At 49.4% G+C, this 22,146-nt stretch overlaps 1 protein-coding gene across 1 annotated transcript in view; it reads left to right on the forward strand.

Moving 5' to 3' along the window:
• Mmd2 (monocyte to macrophage differentiation associated 2) overlaps positions 1-22,146 on the forward strand; it is a 44,849-nt gene that overhangs the window by 19,910 nt on the left and 2,793 nt on the right. The window contains exons 3-7 of the mRNA XM_052167614.1: positions 8,968-9,049; positions 14,660-14,820; positions 15,170-15,244; positions 20,028-20,129; positions 21,729-21,798. Of these exons, the coding sequence (XP_052023574.1) occupies positions 8,968-9,049; positions 14,660-14,820; positions 15,170-15,244; positions 20,028-20,129; positions 21,729-21,798 (490 nt within the window). The remainder of the gene's footprint in view (positions 1-8,967; positions 9,050-14,659; positions 14,821-15,169; positions 15,245-20,027; positions 20,130-21,728; positions 21,799-22,146) is intronic.

The following is a 22,146-nucleotide window of genomic DNA, read 5'->3' on the forward strand; positions in this document are numbered from 1 at the left end:
TCTTTGGGGATACAGACCTCCACACCCTAGGGACAGGCCAGAGGGAGAGGGAGAAGCTGCAGAAGCAAGGCAGGCCCTCCCCATCCTCTACGTTTCCTCTCGCCACCAGTTCTGACCCTGCCCAGTATATTCAGTCTCCCACCTTTGTCTGCAGAGTCCAGTTTCCCCGCTGATGGTGGATAGGCTCACACAGGGACTATGCACAGGGCACGCCCCTTTGCAGGCTGATCACCAGATTTTTATGTTTAGCCCTCATTGCTTCTAGAAGTGGCCTGTGAGGTCCTGCTGTGGATTTCCTATCTTTTACTCCCGTGGACCGGGCATCCAGGGGTTTCTAGCATTAACTTTAGCCAGCTCTGACCCAGCCCAGTGGAGAACCACTGGTCTTTTGATATGTGTGTGTGTGTGTGTAAAATAGGGCCACTGGAGGTGAGACATTTTATTTTAGAATAGTGAACACACAGCTTGCAATGGAGTTCAGAGGACAACTTTTAGGAGTCAGTTCTCTCCTTCCACCTGTGGGTCTTGGGGATTGAACTCAGGTCCTCCGGCTTGCTGCAAGCTCCTTTATCTTTTTAACTTATAGCTATCCCACCCACCTTCCTACACGTATGGATTTTGTTTGTTTGTTTGTTTTCCTCCTGTCTGGTCTTGCATACTGATTTAAAACCTGCATTTTAGTATTTAGAATGTGTCTGGCTTATCAGATTTTATTTTAAAAATCCCATTAAAATGCCATGGATGTGGCTCTGTGGTACTTAACATGAGGTTCTATCCTCAGAACCAAATCAATCACTGTCAATCACTATCAATCAGTCAATCAGTCAATAAATCAATAGGGCTGGGATGTGGCTCAGCTGGTAGATCCTCATCTAGTATGTCTGAAACCCTACATTTGATGCCCAACAGTGCACAGATTGGGTATAGTGGCATGTGCCTATAATCCCAACTTGGGCAGCAGAGGCTGGAGGATCTGCCTCAAGGCTTGCCTGGGCTATATCTGGAAACTAGTATATCTCTTGTCCTGTTTGCATCTAGTCTTTTCCTGGTGCGTCTGACCGCGAGGTCTGGCTGCCTTTCCTTCATATTTCCTCCTTTTCCAGGTCAGCAAACCAAGTGGCCTTGTCACTTAAAGATCCTGTGACTAGCCAGGCAAGGTGGCGTGCTTCTGTGGTCCTCACACAGGAGAAGCAGAGGCAGGAGGGCTGAACTCTCAAGGCTGCTTGACCATTCGGTTGGTTTTGCTGAGGTTTGGTCTGTTACTATGTTGTGATGCTAAATTCTGCATCCCGAGGTCTAGTTGCTTCAGGACAGGTTTTGTGTCTTTCATTTAGGAACTAAAGGATCTAAGGTTGGGTAGAAACCCTACAAAGAATGTTTACTGCAACGAGCTCCTTTCATTTAGTGTATAGCTTTTGCGGGGCGGGGATCTAGAGATTAAGCCCTGGATCTTACGCATACCAAGCAAGCGTTCATTGGCCTCACCCTTTGTTCCTAGCTCCCCTGAGCTGTAGACTATGACAGTCCACACCTCCCTCTCTTTTTATTTGGTATATTGTATTAATTTGTATGTGGAGGTACACACATGCTATGGAACCCGTGTGGAAAGTTAGAGATCAGCTGTGGGAGGTGGTTCTCTGCCACCACCGTGGAGGTCCCGGGATTTGAACTCAAGCCATCAGGTTTGGTAGCAAGCGCCTTTAGTTGCTGAGCCATCTCACTGGCCCCTCTTTCCTTTTGATGCTGCATCTATACATTCGCCAATGTGTGTGTGGTGCATGTGCACATGTGTTCACAGAGACTGACTCCAGGTGTCTTTCTTAGCTTACTCAGCTTGGCTGGCGAGCCAGGAGCGGGATTCAGTATTCTGTACTCGTCTACCCGCGTTCAGCCTTGCATTCTGACTCAGTTTGGGAGCCAGCCAAGGGGCTGCGGCAACCTGGTCGTCAGGGCTTCAAGGTTGGCCACGGAATGGGAATTGTGTTCTCCAGCAATGGGGGAGCAGTGCTTTAGCCCTGCGTTTACTTTGCCTACCAGAGGCTGGCTAGGAGTGTTGGTGATGTCTAACTACCTCTTTTTGTTTGTTCGTTAGTTTCAAACAAAGGTGTGAGGTGTGTAGCCCAGGCTGGCCTTGAACTCCCGAGTCTGCTGCCTCTGCCTGCCCAAGGCTAGAATGAGTGCACCCAGCTTCCTGCAGTCTTCGACTCCAGCTTGGTCTTGAAGCATCTATATTTGGAATATGCTATTTGTTCACACCAGAACTCTGCGGCTGGGGACGTGGCTCAGGAGGTCAAATATGTCTACCATGCAAACACAAGGACCTGAGTCCCCAACCCGGGTGTAAGAAGTCGGGCATGGCGGTGTGCGTCCGCCACCGCAGCCCTGGGGCAGACAGGGACTGGCGTATCCCTGGAGCTCAATGACAGCCAATTGAGCCAAGTCGATTAGCTACAGGTTCAGAGAGAGATCCTGAGATCTCAGGAAAGGGGGTGGAGCCTGGCTAAGGAAAGCACCCAGTGTCACGTCAGTGCCTCCACGGGTGCATGGTACTCACGTGAAGGCATCCATCCCCCCCCCTCTCTTTCTCTCTGCCTGTCTTTCTGTGTATGTGTCTCCATTTCCATTTCTGTCTTCTCTCTATTTCTTCACACACACACACACACACACACACACACACACTGTCCTGGTCTTCTGCAGGGAACTGATATTTTTTCCTCTTGGTTTCTCTATGTGTGGCCCTGGCTGTCCTAGAACTCACCCTAGACCAGACTGGCCTTGAACTCACAGAGATCCACCTTCCTCTGCCTCCTGGGCATTAGAATTAAAGGTGTGTGTCACCACTGCCTGGCTCTGATGAACTCTTGTACATTCATATATCTGAACACTTCTCAGCACTAAAAAGGGAGGAGGGCTGGGTGTGGCTTGGTGGAAGAGTGCTTATGGTGTGTCTTGGTTTTCTTTCCTGTTGCTGTGATGAGATATTATAACAAGAACAACATAAGAGAGAAGGGGATTTATTCCAGCTCAAGGTCAAGGGTCATCTCAACATGGCAGGGAAGCCAAGATAGCTTGAGGCAGCTGATCACATGGTACCCACAGTCAGGAGGCTGGCGAGACAGGGTGTCACTGTGGATACCTGGCTGATTTGAAACTCTCTGTGTTGCCCAGGCCGACCTCTAACTCCAAGAGATGTGCCTGCCTCTGCCTCCCAGACAGTTGGGATTAAAGGCCCAACCTCTTTCTTCACTGACTGTCGAGGATTCCACTCAGGGATTGGGTAATATACACAATGAGCGGGTCTTCCTATCTCAATTAAACTCAAGGTAGTCCCCACAAGTATGCTTGGAGGCTATCTCTCAGTGGTTCTAGATTCTGTCAAGTCATCAGTTCATACTAACCTAGAACACAGGGCCTTGGGGTCCTTCGCCAGCACTGCAAAATAAAATGAATTGCGTTGGAAAGAGGCTGTAGAGGTGGCTCTGTCGGTACATCCAGTGCAAACGTGGGGATCTGAGTTCAGTCCTCAGCACCCATGTACAAACTGGGTGTGATATCAACCTCCACATACATGTGCAAGCACACACACACAATAAATAAAACACTTCTTAAAGAAGCAAAAAACCAAACTGGGCCAATGAAACGGCTCCTCAGTGAAAGGCGCTTGCTGCCAAGCACGGCAGCCTGAGTTCGAGTCCTGGCATACCCACAACATGGAGGGAGAGAACCAAGCCCCCGTAAGTGTTGTTTGCTGACCCTCATGAGAACACCCCGATTCCAGCACACACCCCCTTTAAGGAAAGAACACATAACAACACTAAGGAATCGCAGGTGCATCAGACTAAATGTTAAAAACCTAACCTAAAGGTTGTATAATGGGGAAAAGAAGACAGAAGAGTTGAGAATTATCGCCAAAATGACCTTTAACAAGGACTTATTTTTGCAGGGCCTGCTTTGTAAGCCCCCTTGCAGTGTAGGGGGCCTTACAAACCAGGCCCCCTTTCATACTAAACAGGTACTCTACTGCCAAGCCACACCCCAACCCCTCACTGAGGGATTCTAGGCAGGGGCTCTACCACTGAGCCACACCCCAGTCCCTCACTGGAGATTCTAGGCAGGGGCTCTACCACAGGGCCACGCCCCCAACCCCTCCCTGGGGGATTCTAGGCAGGGGCTCTCCCACTGAGCCTCACCCCCAGCCCCTCACTGGGGAATTCTAGACAGGGGTCTACCACTGAGCCACGCCCCAGCCTCTCCCAGGGGGATTCTAGGCAGGGGCTCTGAGCACTTAGCAGTGAGCTGCATCCTTATCCCTAGGTTTCCTTTGTGTCAGATGCACAAGTTCCCCTTTGACAGGTTTGCACAGGCTGATTCCTATTCGAAGCGCAGTTCCCTCCCACCTAAGAATGTGCTGTGTCTTGATCCGTCCCTTGGTTTTCCAAAACAGGGTCTCACGTAGTTCAGGCTAGCCTCAAACTTACTGTGTAGTTCAGGCTGTCCTTAAATACAGATCCTGACTTGGGGTTAGAGGCACGCACTGTTACACCAACTGTACTGTTATGTAAGTATGACAGTGAGCCCATGACCAAGTACATTCAAGACCCTACAACCATCTTACAAAACAGGGAGGCAATTTTACTGTATACAAATTAAAGCATAGAAAGTTAATTGATTGCCATTTAAAAATGCCTGTCTAGAGCTTTTTGGAGAAAAAGTGCCGGGTGATAAGGAGTTAAAAGTCCCAGGGTCTTCGGGGTGGTGGGAACGGTTTCTTGGCCCCCTGCCAAGGCGTGCTCCCCCCACCTTCAAGCCGCCCCTCCCATCGCCCTCCATTCAATAGCAACAGCCTAAAGGAGAGACAAGGGGAGTTTTGTGGAGGACAGAAATAAATAAATAATGGCCTGCCCTGGGTCTCCACGGCAACCGTGACATCACCCTGGACCCGCTCGGCTGGCACCATGGGTGGCTTGCCTGGTGTTAAAGGCACAGGGGGAGATAGAGTGGTGCCCAGTGACAGGTGCAGGACCCCCCACCCCCCACCCCCCCACCCCCCACCCCCCACCCCCCACCCCCCCACCCCCGCCGCCCAGAGGGTGATGGGCTTGCCCACCTGCAGGTCTCTTTACCAGCTGTCCACCCACCTGCAGGCCAGCTGTTGGCAGCATCAGTGGACACTGTCTCTCGGGGGCTTTGACAGAGTGCATCTGCACACCTGCTGGGACCTGGACCCACATCCTCTGCCTGTAGGAGTGGAGCAGCCAATGCCCAGTGCTTGAGCACACGCAGCTAGTCTCTCACAGTCGTTGGAGGGCTGAGGTCCAGGACCTCAGGAGGTGTGGGAAGGTCTGCTGCAGTTTAGCTCTGAAGTCTTCTCCTCCAGGTCCTGGACCTTTGCTGGTTTATAGACAAGTTGCTCCCATCACCATTTCTGTGGCTTGAGGCCATGATTGTCCTGCAATGGTCTTAAATGACATTCTGTTCCATGTTGTTCTTTAAAATTTTAGTTGTGGTACTGGAGCTTGAACATAAAATCTTGTATATGCTGAGCCATGCCCCCAGCCCCTCCCGGGGGATTCTAGGCAGGGGCTCTACCACTGAGCCACGCCCCAGCCCCTCCCTGGGGGATTCTAGGCAGGGGCTCTACCACTGAGCCACACCCCAGCCCCTCCCTGGGGGATTCTAGGCAGGGCTCTGCCACTGAGCCACGCCTTCAGCCCCTCCCTGGGGGATTCTAGGCAGGGGCTCTACCACTGAGCCACACCCCCAGCCCATCACTAGGGGATTCTAGGCAGGGCCTCTACCACTGAGTCACACCCCCAAACCCCTCACTGGGAGATTCTAGGCCCTGAACCACATCTTCCAATCTCTTTTTGTTTTTAGTCAGGACCCTATTAAGTTGCCCAAGTTTAGTCTCAGCCTTACCATCCATCTCCAGCAGCTCTCAAATTTGTGACTCTCCTGTCTCAGCCTCCCAAGTAGGTTGGATAATAGACCTGTACCATCAGGACTGGATACCTGCCTAGTTTTCTTTCTTTTTCTTTAAGTTGTTTCATGTGTATGGGTAGTGTGTGTGTGTGTGTGTGTGTGTCTCAGATCCCATGACCCTGGACTTAGAATTTGCAGCTGTTTGCTGCAAATTGAGCTTAGGTTCTTTGGAAGAGTGGCCAGTGCTCCTTCCTAACCACTGAGTTAGCTCTCCAGCGCCTGCACGCCTGCTTTGCAATCCGCCCCTGCAGAGGCACCTGGATCCTGGGATGGAAACCCTATGACTTTCAGCCTGGAGTCTTCATTTTCTCACTGGTCTGATGAGCTCAGCGCTCCCCTGCACACGTGACAGTGGGATCACACGCATAGGACTGAGCTTACTGCTGGGCTCATGTGCTTCCATGACAAGGACTGGATGCTGGGGAGCGCAGTGGTCAGTGCAGGCGGGCCTGGGGAGCCGACACGCTCTCCAGAGACGTCTAGGCCATCATCTGAGTCAGACACAGGAACACCAGGACAGGACAAGCCCCAGGCCCAGCACCGCTCATCTCCCTCCAGCCTTTGCTTCTTCCTTGCCACACCGAGCACTCCAGCAGACACCACACAGAAGGCATCCAGTAAATATCCCATGAACGAGAGTGGGAAAGAGGGAGCTCACTGAGGGCACTCATCAAACGCTCCGGCGCATTTACCAACAGGAAGCTCGGATTCAGAAGTGCTCAGTGCGTGGCCCTGAGCTGTCCCTGACATGGAGAAGGCGGTCCACCACAAATGCTCCATCTGCTGAATCAGCAGCGACCTGACTTACTGCAGGCACTAAATGGATGCCCTGGGGTCCTAGCATTGACCCAGCATACAGCAGGCACCCAATAAGACCTTAAAGGATCATGATGCACAAAGACCTTAGGACTGTTACATTTCGGGGAAATGCACAGCAATAATTGTGGTTGTGGTTGTGTGTGTCTGTGTGTGCACACACTCGCGTGCATGCACATGAACCTACATGTGAACACCACATCCTGGGTTTTGCTATCATCCTCCATGTTGTTACCTCGATGGTCTGTGGCTAACAGGCTTTGTTAGACTGGCCACGGAGACGTCGGGATCTGTTCGTCTGTGCCTCCTCCACTAGTGCTGGCATTACAGCCGGGTACAACCATAACCGACTTTCAACGTGGGCGCTTGGGATTCAGTCTCAGGTCCTAGTACTTTTACCCACTGAGCATTTTATCAGCCTACGTATCTGGGGTCTTGAGGGAGGATCTAGAAGTCGTTGGGCAGCTCACACCCTCTGGTGGTGGACGCTGGGCAAAGCTTCAGGGGAGATGTGAGCGCCTCTGTTCAGAGGATGTTGCACAGCCGCCTGGCCCTGTCGGACTGGGAGGCAGGTGTAGACCTGAGACGCCTCTTCCTCCCGCTGACGCTCAGATGTCGCTGGGCTAAATGAAGTGTCCTTCACACTCCTGTCATGATAGAGCCAGCTTCAGAAGCCACCGGGCTGAGACCAAGTCCTGTGCCACCTGGCGATGTTATATCTCTTCTCCAAACTATGCTGTGTGACAATAGAGGGGAGGCAAAGGCATTTTGAAGGGCCCAGACACGAACATACAAAGAACTCTTATTATTTTAAAATACTTATTCATTTATGAGACAAGGTCTCAATACATAGCCCTGGCTGGCCTGGAACTCTATGTAGTCCAGGCTGGCCATGAACTCTCAGAGATATTTCTGTCTTTGCCTCCCAAGAGGCAGTAATGTGTATATGTGTGCATCTGTGATATATATAGGTGTCCATAGAGGCTAAGATATCCTGGAACTGGAGTTCTAGGTGGTTGGGGGCTGGAAGATGTGGGTGCTGGGAACTGAACTTGGATGTGCTATAAGAGTAATAAGAACTCCTAATTACAGAGCCATTTTGAGCTCCAGGAATTTTTTTGTTTTGTTTTGTTTTTTGTTTTTCCGAGACAGGGTTTCTCTTTGTAGCCCTGGCTGTCCTGGAACTCACTCTGTAGACCAGGCTGGCCTCGAACTCAGAAATTCACCTGCTTTTGCTTCCCAAGTGCTGGGATTAAAGGTGTGCACCACCCCTGCCTGACTGGAATTCTTATTTTTAAGAATGCTTTTCATCCCGGCCTTTGGGATGCAGAGGCAGGAGAATCTTGGTGAGTATTGAGGCCAGAGTGAGTTCTAGGATAGCCAGGGCTACACAGAGAAACTCTCTCTCAAAAAAAAAAAAAAAAAAAAAAAACCAGAGAGACAGAGAGACAGAGAGACAGAGGGACAGAGATACAGAAAAGACTTAGGTCTAAGAATGAGGCCGCATGCTTACATAGTTTGTGTGTGAGCCAGGCATGGTGATGCATGTCTGTGACCCCAGCATTCAGGATGCCCCTGCTTCTCTCCCCCTGAATGACTCAGGGATTACACATGTGCACCAGTTATACCAGTGTATGAAGTCCTGGGGGCGCAACTCAGAGCTTTGCACCTGCTAGGAAAGCACTCAACCAAGTTATAGTCCACGCCCAATAAAAAAATTTTTTAATCCCCAAATTAATATCACGTTGAGGATTAGACGTGAAACACTTAGCAGTAAAAATATTTAACTTAAGGCTGGGGAGATGGTTTGCTAATGGGGGACCTGAGTTCATATCCCCAGAACCGGTGTAAAAGGCTGGTGGTGCCTGCATCGCCACAACTTGCAGCGAGGGACTGGGGAGGCAGAGACAGGCAGATTTCTGAGGCCCACAGGCGAGCTCCCCAGTCTGCTCCGAGAGGCAGCAGTGAGGTTCAGTGAGAGACCCCGTCTGAAAAGTAAAGGGAGTGTGACTGAGGCAGGCACACAGCGCCACCTACTGGCCTGTGTGTGCACACACAGAGGCGGGCACCAATGTATGCAAGCACACACAAGCATTTGTGCTGGACGGGTGAGCGGCTGGACCCTGGCTTCCTCGGCCAGGCTTTCTGAAACCCTGCCTCTCGTTGCAGGTTTATGAATGACCGAGTCCCGGCACACAAGAGGTACCAGCCCACAGAGTATGAACACGCAGCGAACTGTGCCACCCATGCTGTGAGTTGACTTATGGGGTGCTGACATGGGGACCCTTCAGGGTGGGGGCAAGGGAGGCACTCTTCTTCAGTCTGGTGTGTATATGTTATCTGTGTTTACATAAGCAGGTGTTCAGAGAAGTCAGAAGAGGGGGTCAGGCGCCCTGGAGCTGGAGCTACAGGTAGCTGTGAGCTACTCAATGTGGGGGCTGGGATTGAACCCTAAAAGGTTTCCTAAAAGAGAACTGAGGGCTGGATGTGATGATCCTGATGGTGTCCTCTTCCCCTCCTCCTCTCCCTCCTCCTCTCCCTCCTCCTCTCCCTCCTCCTCTTCCCCTCCTCTCCCTCCTCCCCTCCTCCTCCTCGTCCTTCCTTCCTTCCTTCCTTCCTTCCTTCCTTCCTTCCTTCCTTCCTTCCTTCCTTCCTTCCTTCCTTCCTTCCTCCTCCTCCTCCTCCTCCTCCTCCTCCTCCTCCTCCTCCTCCTCCTTCAGGACAGGGTTTCACTGTGTAGCCCAGGTTGGCCTTGAACTCAAAGATTCACCCATCTCTGCCTCTGGAGTGTGGGGATTAAAGGAGCGTGCCAGCACCGCCTGGCCAGTGGTGCACATCTTTAATTCCAGCACTTTGGGGACAAAGGCAGGAGGATCTCTGTGTGTCTGTTGTCAGTCTGGTCTACATAGTGAGCTCCAGGACAGCCAGAGCCACATAAAGAGACCCTGTCTCATAGAAGGAGAAGAAAGGAGGGAAGGAAGGAAGAAGAAAGGAAGGAAGGAAGGGAGGGAGGTAGGGAGGGAGGGAAGGAGGGAGGGAAGAAGGGAGGGAGGGAGGAGGGAGGGAGGGAGGCAGAAGGAAAGAAAGGAGGGAGGGAGGGAAGGAGGGAGGGAGGAAGAAGGAAAGAAGGAAAGAAGGAAAGAAGGAAGGAAAGAAAGAAAGAAAGAAAGAAAGAAAGAAAGAAAGAAAGAAAGAAAGAAAGAAAGAAAGAAAGAAAGAGAAAAAGACACGCCTTTAATCCCAGCACTTGGAAGGCAGAGGCAGGTGGATTTCTGAGTTTGAGGCCAGCCTGGTCTACAGAGTGAGTTCCAGGACAGCCAGGGCTACACAGAGAAACCCTGTCTTGAAAAAAAAAAAAAAGAAAAGAAAAAGAAAAAGAAAGAGAAAACAGTCATCTCTGGCTATCTATTATTTTGGTGTGTGGGTGCGCATGCATGGGGTCAGAGGACAGCTTTCAGGGGTCAGTTCTCCATTTGCAGTGTGGGGCTCAGGGCTCACACTCAGGGCTCAGGCTTTCATACAAAGCGCTTTGGCCCGCTCCATCTTCTTTATGGGATGCTCTCTGGTGCTTGCCCGCTGACCCCAGGGACCTGCCTGTATCTGCTTCCCAGTACCCGGCTTCCAAGCACACACCAAGTAGCTTGGCTTCTGACACGGGTCCTGGGGATCTGAACTCAGGTCCTCGTGCTCCTTTACAGATGGAGAAGGTCCTTCTGGTTCTTCTCGACCCACTCCAGTGTGGCCTGCTTCTCTAATCTCTAGAGTAAGCCCCGCTGTAGCACCGCGCTCTGTGGGATTGAGTATGCCTCTCACGTTCCCAGCAGAGCAGTAGTCACTCCAGCTTGTCCCCGGCAGCCCAGCTCTCCGCTCACACGGCTCACACGGCTTCTGTCACGCTCTTGTCCAGAGCCCCTGACTTCCCCGGCTGCTTGCCATTCCCACGACGTCACGCCTTTGCACACGGGTCCTCCCCCCCACACACACCCGGAACCTGCCACCCATGTCCACCCTGCCTATTTAACCCTTTCTGTCTGTCACAGTCTTGCTGAAATGCTCCCCTCAAAAGCTCCCCCATTTGCCCAGATGCAGGGGAGGCCTGAGTAGCCCCCTCACTACCTTGCCATACATACGCCGTGTTAGGATGACCCATCCAGTGCCCAGCTGTTCAACGGTTTCCGGCACTCTTATGAGGAAACGATGAAAGATTTGGGAGAGGCAGGTCACAGATGTGTAAAGATAATGAAGTCAGGGGTCCATTCTCTACAACCAGCTGGTGAGTGTTCTGCCTCTTCCCCTGTGCCGTCTTTTCTTGATTGGGGTCTAGTGTAGCCCAGGCTAGACTTAAATTCACTATGTAGCTAAGGATGAACTGAGTTCCAATTTTTCCTTCAGTCCACACCTCCTGAGTGCTTGGATTACAGGTTGCACTGCCATGTCTGCTTTATGTGCTGCTGGGGATGTCATTTGGGAATGACACACAAGCCCCGTACCAGCACAACTATGGAATTGTACATTTCAAAAACTCGAAAGAAGGTTGGGGATGTAGCTCAGCCTTGAACAGCATGAGGGAGGCCTTGAGTACCACCCCCATCACTGCAAACCAGCAAACAAACCTAGAAAGACTTTTGGACATTTTCATCCTACAGCGATGATAAATGTTGAAGAAGATAGCTGTCTTTGACTTGAGTTTGGTTCCCAGCACCCTTAGCAGGCAGCTCACAACAGCCTGTAGCTCCATCTTCAGGGGACTCTACCGCCCTCTTCTGGCTTCCATGGGTACCTGCACTCACATGCACCACTCCCAAACATAATTAAAAATAAATACTTAATTGATGATGATGGTGAAGAAGAAGAGGAAGAAAGAAGACGGTGATGATGAAGAAGAGGAAGAAGGAGGAGGAAAAGGAGGAAGAAGAGGAGGAAGAGGATAAATTCTGCATAGTACTAGGTGTGGTGACACAGGCCTGTGACTCTAGCCTTTGGGAGGTTGAGACAGGAGACAGTTATGAGTTTGAGGCTAGTCTGCCGAGAGCTCCATTTTCAAACAGAAATTGGCAGCACATTTGTGTGTACAATTTTTTAAAAAAATCTATGTGTGTGTGCATACATGTGTGTGCACACATGTGTGTGCACATGTATGTGTGTCTGTTTGTATGTAAGAGTGTGAGCACCCATGTGCAGCAATGCAGGTGTGGGGGGTGGAGGGCAATCATAGGTGTCAATTCTCACCTTCCACCTTGCTTGAGATAGCCTCTGTTTCACTGGTGTAGCTGGTCTGTGCATATCTGTGTATTCTTTCAGCTCACCGTGGAAATGTTGGGATACTGTAGAAGCCCCAGGATTACAGACATGTGCTACCATGTCATCCAAACCACAGGAATAAGCAGGTCTTACGCAGAGGTGTTGAGGGAGAGGAGCAGGAATGGGGAAATAAAGACGACTGAACACTGAAAACGGGGTCCGCAAGTGCTCGTGACTCACACCACGAGTTTATCAAGAAGCACAGCATCTTTTTTTCACTCTCCAGAGACAGGGTTTCTCCATGTAGTCCTGGCTGTCCTGGAACTCACTCTGTAGACCAGGCTGGCCTCACAGATCCCTGTGCCTCTGCCTCTCAAGTGCTAGGATTTAAGGTGTGTTTCATCAGCACATCTTATATACTATTTTCAGGGGGAAAGGGGACAGAGTCGGCAGAAATCTGTCACACACTGGAGCAATGTTGCACAAAAGGGGCACAGTCAATCTCACGTGTGTCACAGACTGGCACGCGGTGGCCTTGGCACTGATCCGCACAGCACTTAGTAGGAGAGAGTCGGGTTCCCAGGAACTGGAGTCACAGCTCCCAGGCCATTCCTGGCTCTGTCAAGCATATTCATGCTTTTAGACAAAGAGCTATGTTCCTTCTCTACACATCAGGGCCTCAGGGAAAGCCTTGGATTGTCCTGGCTTCCAGCAACCTTATCTGGCATTGTGCAGGTTCTCGGGATTTGAACTCTGGTCTTCACACTTGTGTGGCAAGTGCCTTCCCCATGAGCCGGCCTTCCAGTTCATTATGTACCAGTTGTATTTTGTGATTGTAATTCCCTGTCTATGGACACTTTGCCTGGATGTATGTCTGTTCACCGTGCGCATGCCTGGTGCCCGTAAAGGCCAGAAGAGGGCATCAGATCCCCCGGAGCTGGAGTTACACAGTTGGGAGCCACGGTGTGGGTTTTAGGACTTGAACCTAGGTCCTCTGGAAGAGTAACCATTGCTCTTAACCACTGAGCTGTCTTGTTTGCACCCAATACAATTTGTCCATTTTATGTGTCAGTTAAAGTTTTGGGAAAATGAAAATGGAATCTATTCCTCTGAAATAAAATGGCGTACTTCTTACACGACAGCACTGTTATCATTCACGAGCTCGCTCCGTGGGCACCATATTGCCTAGGTCTTGGACTGCATGATCTAGCAGTGGTTCTCAACCTGTGAGTCATGGCTTCAGAGAACACATATTTCACACACACACACACACACACACACACATTTCCGATGGTCTTAGGAACTGAGACACTGCTCAGTAGCAAAACCATTATAAAGTAGCCACAAAAATAAAATTAAGGTTGGGGGATCCTAAGAGCATGAGAAAATGTGTTTTCCGATGTTCTCAACCCACAGGTGAGAACTGCTGATCTGGAGAAAGGGAGGGAATGCAGAGATCCTGGGCTTCTCTGCTCCTCTGGGCACTGTTCAAAAGTCTGAGGCTGTCCAGTGGTCATGGCTCAGTGGGTGAAAGGCTTTCTACACAAACATGAGAACCTGAGTACAATCCCCAAGGCCTACACGGTGGCAAGAGAGAACTGACTTTGATCTCTGACAGTCAAGAAGTCTCTTGATCTTCTTGTACTCTGACTTGAGTATACACACACACACACATACACACGCACTCACACACACACACACACACACACACACGCACATGCACATATATACATGCATACACATATACACATGCACACACATGCACATGTACACATGCACATATACACATGCACACACATGCACATATACACATGTACACACATGCACATATACACATGCATACACATATACACATGCACACACATGCACATGCCCACATGCACACACATGCACATATACACATGCACACACATGCACATATGCACATGTACACACATGCACATATACACATGCGCACACACGCACATATACACATATACATACACATGCACATATACACATGTACACACATGCACATATACACATACATACACATGCACACACATGCACATATACACATGCACACACATGCACATATACACACATACATACACATGCACATATACACATGTACACACATGCACATATACACATACATACACATGCACATATACACATGCATTCACATGCACATATGCACATGCACACACACATACACTGAACAAACATATTTAAAACAAACAGAGTGAACAATGACTGAGAAATGATGGCTTCTGCATGCCTAGCATAACCTAGTACCCTATAGAACCACATAAAGACCCTGCTGTGCCCCGTATCACACACCCTCTGCACAAGAGTTGGTCCTTGAGGGTGGAGAGATGCCTCAGCAGTTAAGAACACATACTGCTCTTGCAGAGGACCTGAGGTGTTTCCTAGCACCCTCGCCCGATGTTTTAAAGCCATCTGAGGGTCCAGCTTCTCGGGGTCCAGTGTCCTCTTCTGGCCTCTGCCGCCTCCTGAATTCATGTGCACAGCCCCTCCTCTACCACACATATACACAAAATTAAAAAAGAAAACACATCTGTGTAAAAGATGTCTATTCTTTAAAAGGCTGGCCCTGCTCTGTCTTCTCCCCATCTAGTTCTGGATCATTCCCAGCATCCTCGGCAGCTCCAACCTCTACTTCCTGTCTGATGATGACTGGGAGACCATATCCGCCTGGATCTATGGCCTTGGCCTCTGTGGCCTCTTTGTGGTGTCCACCATTTTCCACACAGTCTCCTGGAAGAAAAGCCATCTCAGGTACCCTTTGCCCAACCCATGGAAGGGCACACGGACACACTCTACACACGCAGTCAGAGTGTGTTAGCATCCACCTTAATTAGAGTCCTGGGGCATCTCCACAGACCCCAAGAATGGCAGGCAGCCTGGAGAATTGTTGCTCTGGTGGAGAGGCAGAGAGATGAAGGCTGGAAGGGGAGTTCTCTCTACAGGGTGGGGTGGGGTGGGGTGGGTGCCACCCTGGATGCCTCTCTTAACCCTATCTCTCAGTATCTCTTCCCCTGGGGTCCCTAGGCAGTGCTGGGGTGCTGCCAGGCTTCCCTGATGGCACACAGAGGCTGTGACCTGCCTCCTTTCCTCCCTGCCCTAGGATGGTAGAACACTGCCTGCACATGATCGACAGGATGGTGATTTACTTCTTCATTGCGGCCTCCTATGCTCCCTGGTGAGTGCCAGCATCCCCGTCCCCTCCCCCCACCTCCCCCTCCCCATCTTCCTTTCTTCTGCTTGAATTTGGGTGGGTGATTGGAGACCACACAGGCAGGGGAGTAGGTAAGAAGATATGCTCACCCTTACTCTTATGCCAAGAATTACCTAACATATCCTTCAAGAGTTGCAGGCAAAAAAGAGCAAGTGTGAGTGTCTGTGTGTATGCAAATACTTGTGCATATATTAGCATATATTAACATATATTCACAGATATAAGTAGATGCCAATGGATGTATAGATGTATAGACACACTTGCGCATATGTTATTTTTTATTTTTTTTTTCATGTGCGTGTGACTGAGTCTCAGCCTTGAGTTACCTAGCTGAGGCTGGCCTTGGATTTCTGATCCTCCCGCCTCTACTTTCTAAGTGCTGAGAGTACAAGTGTGTATGACGGTGCCTATCTTGTACTTACCTTTTAAAAGCTTTACTTATTGCTGAGTGTGGTGGCACACACTTTTAATCCCAGCACTTAGAAAGCAGAGGCTGGTGAGTCTCTGGCAGGTTGGGTCAGAGGGGCTGCATAGTGAGACCCCTTTCAAAGAAATTATTCTTCTTTAACATATTTTTATCCTTCCCCCTGTGGTTCAGGGAATCAAACCAGGTCTCTACACTGAGTGACATTTCCCCTCTATGAAGGGAGGAGGACATACATGTAGTGTACATCATCAAGTGTGTATTTAGACAGGTGTGTGGCATGTGCTGGCAACCCCAGACTTTGGGAGGCTGAGGCGGGAAGATCAAGAGTCTGAGGCTAGCCCTGGCTACACAGTGGGCTCCTGTCTCAAAAACAAAATAAGGTTCAAATATCTATTTCTAGTTTTACCTCCTGCTATTTTCCTTTGTGTGTATGTGCACGTGTGTGCGCGTGTATATGTGCACCTGTGTCTGTGTGTATGTGTGTGTGATGTACACGTGTGCATGCATATTTTATGTGTGATGTCCGGAATCACCCTCCGTCCTTCTTCACCCTGTTCGCTGAGGCAGGATCATGAATTTGTATGATCATGATTCTTCCATACAGAAGAATTTTTTTAAATTACTGTGATGTGGATATAACTCAGGCTTTCTTTCACAAGTGCTAGGTAAACATTCTCCCTCCCACTTTCTGAGATGGGGTCTTGCTGTGTAGCCCTGGCTGGTTATGAATTTTGATGAGCAGATCCTCTGACTTCAGCCTTCCTGAGCGGCTGGGACTACAGGTGTGTGCCGCCATGCTCACCTACTTCACGCCTCTGTATGTACTACATAGTACATGTATGTGCTACATAGTACATGTATGTACTACATGACAACAGTTATGTAGTAAGCAGAGAGCTTCCTACTCTGTCTGATTCCTCCTCATTATCATCATCATCCTCATCTTCCTTCTCTCTCTTCATCTCCCTCTTTTCTTTCAGTGGTTGAGAGCACTTGCTCTTGCAGAGGACCCAACACCCATGTTGGACAGCTCACAAACACCGGTACCTCCAGTTCTAAGGACTATGGCGCCCTCTGCTGGCCTCCACTGGTACCTGCACTCATGTGCACCGCCCCCCCCATGCATTCTAGGGAAGAGTAAAAGGCTTTTCATCATTGCCTTATTGTCTTTTTCTAAGCTGCCCTGCATGAGAAGGCGCTTAGATCTTTCTCCACATTTACATGTAATTTATCTTGTGTGCAAAAAATATAATCTTGCTGTCTTGCCCTCCACCCTGGGCTGTGATAGATTCACTGACAAAAGCGACTTAAGGGAGAAAGTGTTTATTCCAGCTCTTGGTTCAGGGAAACAGCAGGAACTTGAAGAAACATGGTGGCACCTGTCCTGGACGAGTCTCCCTCCATCTGTACGCATAAGTGAGATCACCCCTCACGGCTGTCCTGGGCCCTGCTAGTAGTTCTAGATTTCATCTAGTTTATGGCACTAACTACCACATTGCTATTCTTTTTTTTTTAATTAGTTTCATTTTATGAGCACTGGTGTTTTACCACCGTGTATATCTATGTCTGTGTGAGGGTGTCAGATCTCTGCAACTGGGGTCACAGGCAGCTGTGAGCCACCATGTGGGCACTGGGAACTGAACTTAGGTCCTCTGGAAGGCCTGAGCTCTTCACTGCTGAGCCATTGCTCAGGTCCTGCTATACTTCTTCTTCTCTTTGAAGATTTATTATTTTTGTTTCAAAATTTATAAGCTTTGTTAAGGAAACTTGCTTAAATAAAAGCACATGACAAAATTAACCACACCCCAAATCTATGCAGCTCAATGAGCTTCTATGCAGTCAGAGTAGCCACTTGGAATAGATGCTGTGGGGTTGCACATTGGATTTTACACATCCATTATCAAATGCACTTTTATCACCCCAAACAGGGCATCCATGGCAGAGTTAGGACCAGAAAAACTATCTCATACATATGTATATATACATATTATATACATATATCTCCTCTTTTATAACTCATGTTAGCTGTGGCACTCCATTCTCCCCCACCCCATAATCTCCAGCTTTGTTCTCTTTCCAACATGCTATGTACATTTATTTATAAACATATAGACACACACACATATATGTATCCTATATATATGCATGTGCATATGCTCACATGGGTATTTATTTGTTGTTGTTGTTGTTGTTGTTTTTTGAGGTAGGATTTCTCTGTGTAACCCTGGCTGTCTTAGAACTCACTCTATAGACCAGGCTGGCCTTAAACTCAAGAGATCCGCCTGCCTCTGCCTCCCAAGTGCTGGGATTACAGGCGTGCGCCACCACCGCCCAGCGTGTATTTGTTTCTAATTAGGTGTCTATGAGAGACAGTGTGGGAGTGTACCCCGTGTGCACACGGTACCTGTGGAGGCCAGAAGACAGCATCAAGCCCCCTTGGAATGGGGGGTCATGGGTGGCTAATGTGGGGCCTTGGAATTGAACCTAGATTCTCTGAAAGAGCAACAAATCTCTCGGTCTCTCTCTCTCCTTCCCTTCCTCTCGCCTCTCTCCCTCCCTCTCCATTTCTTCTTCCTTCCCTCTCTCCCTCCTTGCCCTCTCTCTGAAGGCTCTACCCTGTAATCCTGGATGGTGTGGCTCCCCCTGGCACTCCTCCCCCCTCCCCAGTGTTGAGACCAAAGGTGTGTTCCAGCAAAGCTGACCCAGCAAAGACACATAACCAACTGAGCCATCTGTCCAAACTCAAGCTAGCTGTTCTTGACTGACCTCCCAGCTCCAACATCTGTAATAGCATCTGTGGGTTTCACCATGTTGGCTCAAACAATCTATACTCCTATTTTTTCATAAATCCTTTTTTAAAGGATTTATTCATTATTGTATGTAAGTACACTGTAGCTGTCTTCAGACACACCAGAAGAAGGCGCTAGATCTCATTACAGATGGTTGTGAGTCACCATGTGGTTGCTGGGATTTGAACTCAGGACCTTCAGAAGAGCAGTCAGTGCTCTTAACCACTGAGCCATCTCTCCAGCCCTACTCCTATTTTTTTTATTTTTCGGTTCTTCAAGATCAGGTTTCTCTGCATGTCCCTGGCCATCCTGGAACTTGATCTGTAGACCAGGCTGGCCTCGAACTCAGAGATCCCAGCCTCTGCCTCCCGAGTGCTTGGATTTCTACTTTAAAATGCTTATGAATAGGGCCTTTAAGATGACTCAACCTGATATAGGGGTTCATTTCTTTAATCCCAGCACTCGGGAAGCAGATGAGGATGGATCTCTGCAAGTTTGAAGATAGCCTGGACTACATAGTGATTTCCAGGCCAGCCAGAGCTAGGTAGAAGGACTCTGTCTCAACCAACCAACCAACCAACCAACCAACCAACTAACCAACCAACCAACCAACTAACCAACCAACCAACCAACTAAGATGACTTAGCAGGTTAGAGAATAAGGGGCCCTACAACAACCCTAGCTTCTGTAGACAAAACCAAGTTCTCTCTCCAGAGGCCACATCATACAAGAAGGGAACTAACCTCTCTGAGAGGTGATCTCTGACCTCCACACATGCACCATGGTGTCTGGGTCCATACACACACTCACAAAAAACCTACGGATGTTCTCAAAATATTGTATAAAATTATAAGAATTGGGCATGATGCTGTATATTAATTAAACAGAACCAGTAGAAGGAATGTGAAGTGTAAAAGGGCCCATGTTTAGTTCTGTATGTGGTATATATGTGTATACATGTCCTGGTACACATGTGTGCATGCACTCATGTGAAGGATAAAGGTCACATGAAGGTCTGGCGTCTCCCTTGTTTGGTCTCCACCTTATTTTTGAGACAGGATCTCTTACTGACCCTACCACTCACTATTCAGCTAGACTTGTTGCTGAGTGAGCCCCAGGGGTCCTCTGGGTCTGCCTCCCTGTCACTGGGATTATGTGGGTTCTGGGGATTTGAACTCGTGTCTTTATGCTTAAGTGACTGACACTTTGCTGACTGTCTTCCCAGCTGTGAGGTTAGTTTCTGTCTGGGCCTCACCTCATATGTGTAGCTCATACTGGCCCGAAACTGGTGATTCTCCTGCCTCAGCCTCCTGAGTGCTGGGATGACAAGTGTGAGCCACCATCGCATCATTGCCAATGCAGATTGTGTAGCATTCTACCCCGCCATTGTGAGAGTCCTCATTCCTCCTAGGCAGCCACTGGGGACCGGGCTGCTCTGGTGTCAGCTTCCTGGGACAGTCTGGCCGTGTAGTGCGTCCAGTGTGGTGGTTCCCTCAGGCTCTGCCTTCCCATTGGCCTTCTTCTCTCCCAGGCTGAACCTTCGGGAGCTGGGCCCCTGGGCCTCCCACATGCGCTGGCTGGTCTGGATCATGGCCTCCATCGGTACTGTCTATGTCTTTTTCTTCCATGAACGGTAAGTGAGGGCTGGGGGAGTCTCAGATTGGCAGGTGTCCCTTAGCTCTTCAGCACTACCTCCTCAGCACCCTCAGGCAGGTGAGGTCCGAGGATGACCCCAGAAATGTGAGGACCCAGCCTTGCTTACATCCTACCCGTGAGGAGGCCCATGGGTGTGCATCAGGCCTCATGGACAAGAGGGGCAGAGATGAGGTTCTGTGTGTGTGTGTGTGTGTGTGTGTGTGTGTGTGTGTGTGTGTGTGCAGAGGCCAGAGTATAATGCTGAGTGACCTTCTCAACCAGTTCACCTTGTGTTCTGAGACAAGATCTCTCACTGAATCCAGAGCTCACCACTTAACCTGGTGTCCTAGCAAGCTCTAGGAATCCTGTCTCTTCTCTCCTGGAGCTGAGAGTACAGATGTGTGTGATCATGGCTTGGCTTCTACGCGACTGCAGGGATCTAAACTCAGGTCCTTGTGCTTGTACAAAAAGCCCTTTGCCAATGAAGCCATCTCCCTGGGCCTTAAGTGTCTCCCAAAAGACCTATCATAAGAAGGTGTTGGGAAAATGGCTCTGTTGGTGAGGTTCCAGTTGTTCAAGCACAAAGACCTAACTTTGATCCCCAGAACACACTTTAAAAGCTGGGCGCAGTGGCATAACCATCATCCCACTGATGAGAGGGCAGAGCCAGAGGATTCCCAGGGCTTGCGGGCCACCCGACTCACCCTACTTAGCAAGGTCCAAATCAATGAGACCCTTTCTCAAGATGGAGAGCCCCTGAGAAATGTCATGAGAGGCTCTTCTCTGGCTTCCACACTCATGTGCACACACACACCTCACACAGATGTGCATCTGCACACACATGAACACACACACATGAAAGTTTTTCATTTCATGTATGTGCAGCTATATGAATGTATATGCACACGCACATGTAAGTGCCCAAAGAGGCCAGAAGAGGCTGTCAGATCCCCTAGAACTGCAGTTATAGATGGTTGTAAGCTGCCCACTGTGGGTGCTGGGAACCCAACTCGAAGTTCTCTTAACTGTTGAGCCATCTACCCAGCACACTGTCCTCTCCAGATTTTTTTTAATGACATCATAGGTAACTTGACCCACTGATCTAGTTTACACGTCACCTACCTTTCCTAGACAGTATTATCGGATAATGGGGAAGGGCTTTAAGAGGGTATATACTCAGAAACCTTTTATTGCTATGGAACTAGAATGAGTCATTAAGTTGGGGAGGAAAGAAAATCTGGGGAATCATCAGAAAATAACAAAGTCCTGCATTCACAGAGTCTCAGCGACTCCAGGAGACAAACAATCCAGAATTAGCATAGGCCTCAGTTGATCTAGTATTTCACCACAATTGAGCATGGCTGCTTGGGTCCTGTGGGAGATGGTGCTGGGATTAATTAGTAATGTCTGCATAGGCCACACACTGGCGGCTCACCGTGTCCATTACCTATTGATGTTGCTGGGTAGAATATGAGCCAAGCAGTGCCACACAGAGAAGATTCCCTCTTCTTGCTGTGCTGGTCTTCACCATCAGAAAGCTGTGGCCTCTGACCCTCCTTGGAAGCTTGTCCTGAGGTCACATGACTTGTCTTCCCAGGTACAAGCTTGTGGAGCTGCTTTGCTATGTGGTGATGGGTTTCTTCCCTGCCCTGGTCATCCTCTCCATGGTAAGTTTCACTTGTCCATAATGGAGGGAACACATGCATTAGCAAGACCTGTCTCTTGAGACTATCAACAAAGCCTTCTCTTCTGGTAGCAGGGGAAACAGAGGCCTAGTGGGTCTGTATGCTTGCCTAAAGGGACAGAAAACATGGAGATCACTGTGCCTAACTCTGAAGTTGAATCTCTCTCTCTCTCTCTCTCTCTCTCTCTCTCTCTCTCTCTCTCTCTCTCTCTCTCTCTCTTGGTTTTCTGAGACAGGGTTTCTCTGTGTAGCCCTGGCTATCCTGGAACTCACTCTGTAGACCCAGACAGTTCAAACAAGGCACTGATCATGATGTGTGGCATGTTGTACC

This window comes from Apodemus sylvaticus, chromosome 22, assembly GCF_947179515.1.
Source record: "Apodemus sylvaticus chromosome 22, mApoSyl1.1, whole genome shotgun sequence".
NCBI lineage: Eukaryota > Metazoa > Chordata > Mammalia > Rodentia > Muridae > Apodemus > Apodemus sylvaticus.